Source organism: Lucilia cuprina, chromosome 4 (assembly GCF_022045245.1).
Source record: "Lucilia cuprina isolate Lc7/37 chromosome 4, ASM2204524v1, whole genome shotgun sequence".
NCBI classification, from domain to species: Eukaryota; Metazoa; Arthropoda; class Insecta; order Diptera; family Calliphoridae; genus Lucilia; species Lucilia cuprina.
Window position 1 is genome coordinate 20,192,314 of NC_060952.1, and position 4,036 is coordinate 20,196,349.

A 4,036-nucleotide genomic window follows, 5' to 3' on the forward strand; every position below is an offset into this window, starting at 1 on the left:
AGAACTGAACTAGAACTGAACTAGAACTGAACTAGAACTGAACTAGAACTGAACTAGAACTGAACTAGAACTGAACTAGAACTGAACTAGAACTGAACTAGAACTGATCTAGAACTGATCTAGAACTGAACTAGAACTGAACTAGAACTGAACTAGAACTGAACTAGTACTGAACTAGAACTGAACTAGAACTGAACTAATACTGAACTACAACTGAACTACAAATAATCTAGAACTGAACTATCTGCGACTATTATGAAATTACTCATATATTTTTAACTTTTCCATCCCTGTAACAGTGTGTTGCATTTTTTTATAATTATTTAGTTATTGTTAACAACTTTGCCCTTTTTCCATCTTAAGGAAAATTAATTTTTTTAGTTTATGTTTTAGTGTTGAAATGTTTAGTTTTTCTTAATTTTTAGTGCACTCCTTTTTCCGATAGCTTCAGAATTGTAAACATTTTCTCTCAATTTTTTCGTGTGTGTTGTAATTTTTTTCATTCACTCTTCTTTGTTTTTTTATTTTGCTTTTAAAATTTCTATTATATTTTTTATTTTTAGCTTCTTTTATTTTCAAAACTAATTATAAAATTTTCGTGTTTTTTTTTTTTTGGTTCGCGATAGAAGTATTTTTGATTTCACAAAATTTTCTTTAACACAAGTCAAAATAATTTTTCATAAATTTTGTAAACTTTTTGTTGTTATTGTTGTTTTCATGCCCATGTGTTTTGTTTAATTTAATATTTTCCTCAAAATGATTCACTTCAAATCCACTTAGTATTCATTTTTTTGTTTTTTGCTTTATGATTTTGAATACGTTTTATTTTTTATTTTATTATATTTGTTTCTTTAATATTTTAAAATTTATTTTATATTCTCGTCCATATATTTTATTTAAGAATTTATTATGACATACTGCCGTTGTTTAGCCAGAATCAGGTTAAACTTTTTTCATCTTGATGTCAAGTTATTTCACGCAATTCCACACGAAAATATTAAGGAAAGAAGCAAAGTGTTAATAGAGTTTTCCATATGTTTTAAAAATTACTCATCTTTTCAAGAAATATTAATAATTTTTCCAAAATTTCGAGAGTTTTCTTGTAAAATTTAAAAAAAAAATTATATATATATTTTGAAATATGTATTTGTTAAATAATTTATTGAAATAACATGATAATTATGGATAATTTATGATAGTAATTTATTTTGTTTAAATAATGTCTAAGTTTTAAATATTTATTTAAATAGAAATTTTAAGGCTTATAAAACTATTTTTAATCTTATTTCTTATTAAATTTTTATTTAATTACATTTTCTTTTTGGTTTTTTTCTTTTGAATTTTAGACACAGCACTACACTTTTTCTTCTAGTTGAGATTTTTTTATAAATTTTAAAAATTATTTAAATTTCTCTATATATTTTTTTATATTATATATATTTTTTTAAATTTTCCTTTTACTATTTAGAAATGAAATTTTTCGTTAATTTCAAAAATTGGCTTCAAGACCCTTTCACGTTGTAGCTTGTGCCACGACTAACACGTTGCTTTGTGAAAAATAAATTTTTTGAAAAAATTTTCTTTTTTAAATTTTAATTTTTCCAATTTTCATGTACATATGTTTGGAGAGTGAGAATTTTTTTTGAAAAGCACATCTGCTCTCAAAATTTTATATTTCCATTATTTTTGTTGTCGTAATGTGTTGATGTTTTATGAAGAAAATTGGTCGGTATTCTTCTGACTTAACACTGAAGATTAAATGTATAGCAGTGTAATTGCAGAATTTTTACACATAAGAAAGTTTTTTTAAAACTTTTTCCTTACTGAACTAGAACTGAACTAGAACTGAACTAGAACTGAACTAGAACTGAACTAGAACTGAACTAGAACTGAACTAGAACTAAACTAGAACTGAACTAGAATTAAACAAGAACTGAACTGAACTAGAACTGAACTAGATCTCAACCAGAACATGTGTGTAAAATTCAATTGCATTCAATATTATATTCGAAATTTATATTAGTATAGAATAAAACTTATGTTTTTTATCCCCCCAAAATCTCCCCTTTTCGTACAATCATATAAACTACTTTATCATTCGATTTTGAAATATGTGTTTATATTTCCCAATTGATTTCTTGAACAAATAATCATGTTCTTGTCATAACAAAAATAAAAAATACCGGCTAAAAAAACAATTCCAACATAAAGAATTCTTTTTTAATGATCTCAAGTCGTCATGCGGTCCAGACAACAATAGACAACAACAGTCGCAGTCACCACTCTACACCTGAACCAGATGAAAGAATACACAGAGCAATAAAGAAAATAAATAAATATTTTCCGATGTGAAAAATAATTTGGGCGCGTGAAATTACGCACATTGCCCATACAATACTGACTACTGTCATTGTGTATATGACTAACTGATTCAGGCGAAAAGACATTGTGCTGCCAAATGGAAATAAATATATATATTTCTTTAAATGCTGGCCAAAAGCCAAATATTTGTCGCAAACATAAAAATGGAAAAGAAAAAAGTCATTAAGAGTATTTTTTTTTAATTTTAATAATTTGAAAAATGTACATATTTTGTTAAATTAAGTAGAATATTTACATTTCTTTTGGCCGCTTTGTACTTGTCGAATCCAATCCCGATAATACCAGATGTTGGTAAACATATCGGGATATCCATCTGCGCAGGGATAGGACCAGGAATGTATGCCTACGAGTGAATTATTGTAAACCAAAGGACCACCATTATCACCATGACAGGCTCCCTGATAACGTTTTACATAGGCACAGATGTGTGATATGTCCACACAGACATCTGGGAATTCAGATTCTAATATTAGAGTACATTCCTTTCTAGGCACTAGATACATAAGTAATTTCTGCAGTTTTTCGGGATAAGGATCCCATAGGGAAATTAAACCCCAACCGGTAAAAAGTAAGGGATCAGTAGTATTTAACATGACATTGGCTAATGCCAGCGGCTGCACTAAGTCGTTATATATAATAGTAGTATTCACATGTAATAAAGCTATATCATTATGAAATTTAGGTTGATCATAGTTGCAGTGTATAAAAATATCGTTCAAATAATACACCTCCAATGGTTTCTTATAGAGATTACTACCGACAGCAATTCGTAGAAATTCAACTGGCCAACCTGTAACACAATGGGCAGCTGTTATAATCCATTCTTTTGCTATTATGGCTCCACCACATAAATGTGCACCTGGTATCGTTTGCAAAGAGATTTGATAAGGTGCGAGACCTTCTTCGGCAAGTTGTCCTCCTATTATACGGTTAGAAGCGTGCGCTAACAGTTGTTTGTGGGTTGCGGCAACTATGACCGTTAGAACAATTAGCAGATTTTGTATTTTGCCGATCATGTTGCTGAACGTACTTATTTATGAATTGAAATTGTCGATCGCTGATCTGACTATTGAATTTTTTATCATGTTTTTTTAGATATCTTGTCTAAGTATTATCTTATCTTTATATTTAGCAATAAACTTCTGCTACAGTATAGACTATATACTATACTAAACTATAGACTAGACAGCAAGCTAGACTATAAACTAGACTAGAATAGACCACAGACAAGACTTTAGACAAGACTATGGACTAGACTATAGACTAGACCATAGACTAACCTATGGACTAGATTAAAGACTACACTATAGACTACTTTATAGATAAGCCTATAGACTAGACTACAGACTAGATTATAGACTAGACTGCAGACTAGATTATAGACTAGACTGTAGACCAGACTATAGACTAGATTAAACTATAGACTACGCTTTCGACTAGACTAGCGAGTAGACTATAGACTTGGCTTTGGACTAGATTATAGATTAGACTATAGACTAATATATAAACATGACTTCATAATTAGTTTAAATAGACTATAGATTTAAAAATAGACTAGACAATAGACTAGACTATAGACTAGACTATAGACTAGACTATAGACTAGACTATAGACTAGACTATAGACTAGACTATAGACTAGACTATAGACTAG

The 4,036-nt window shown here is 28.9% G+C and overlaps 1 protein-coding gene across 1 annotated transcript; it reads right to left on the reverse strand.

Annotated features, from left to right (window-relative positions):
* Nucleotides 1-2,600: 2,600 nt before the first annotated feature.
* Nucleotides 2,601-3,398, reverse strand: LOC111686956 (chymotrypsin-2-like). The gene has a single exon (XM_023449352.2). The coding sequence runs from the start codon at nt 3,396-3,398 to the stop codon at nt 2,601-2,603; it is 798 nt and encodes a 265-aa protein (XP_023305120.2).
* Between the last annotated feature and the right edge of the window lie 638 nt (nt 3,399-4,036).

What these genes read in the sequence shown, in the direction of transcription:
- LOC111686956 (XM_023449352.2), bottom strand. Translation starts at nt 3,398, where the DNA reads ATGATCGGCAAAATACAAAATCTGCTAATTGTTCTAACGGTCATAGTT.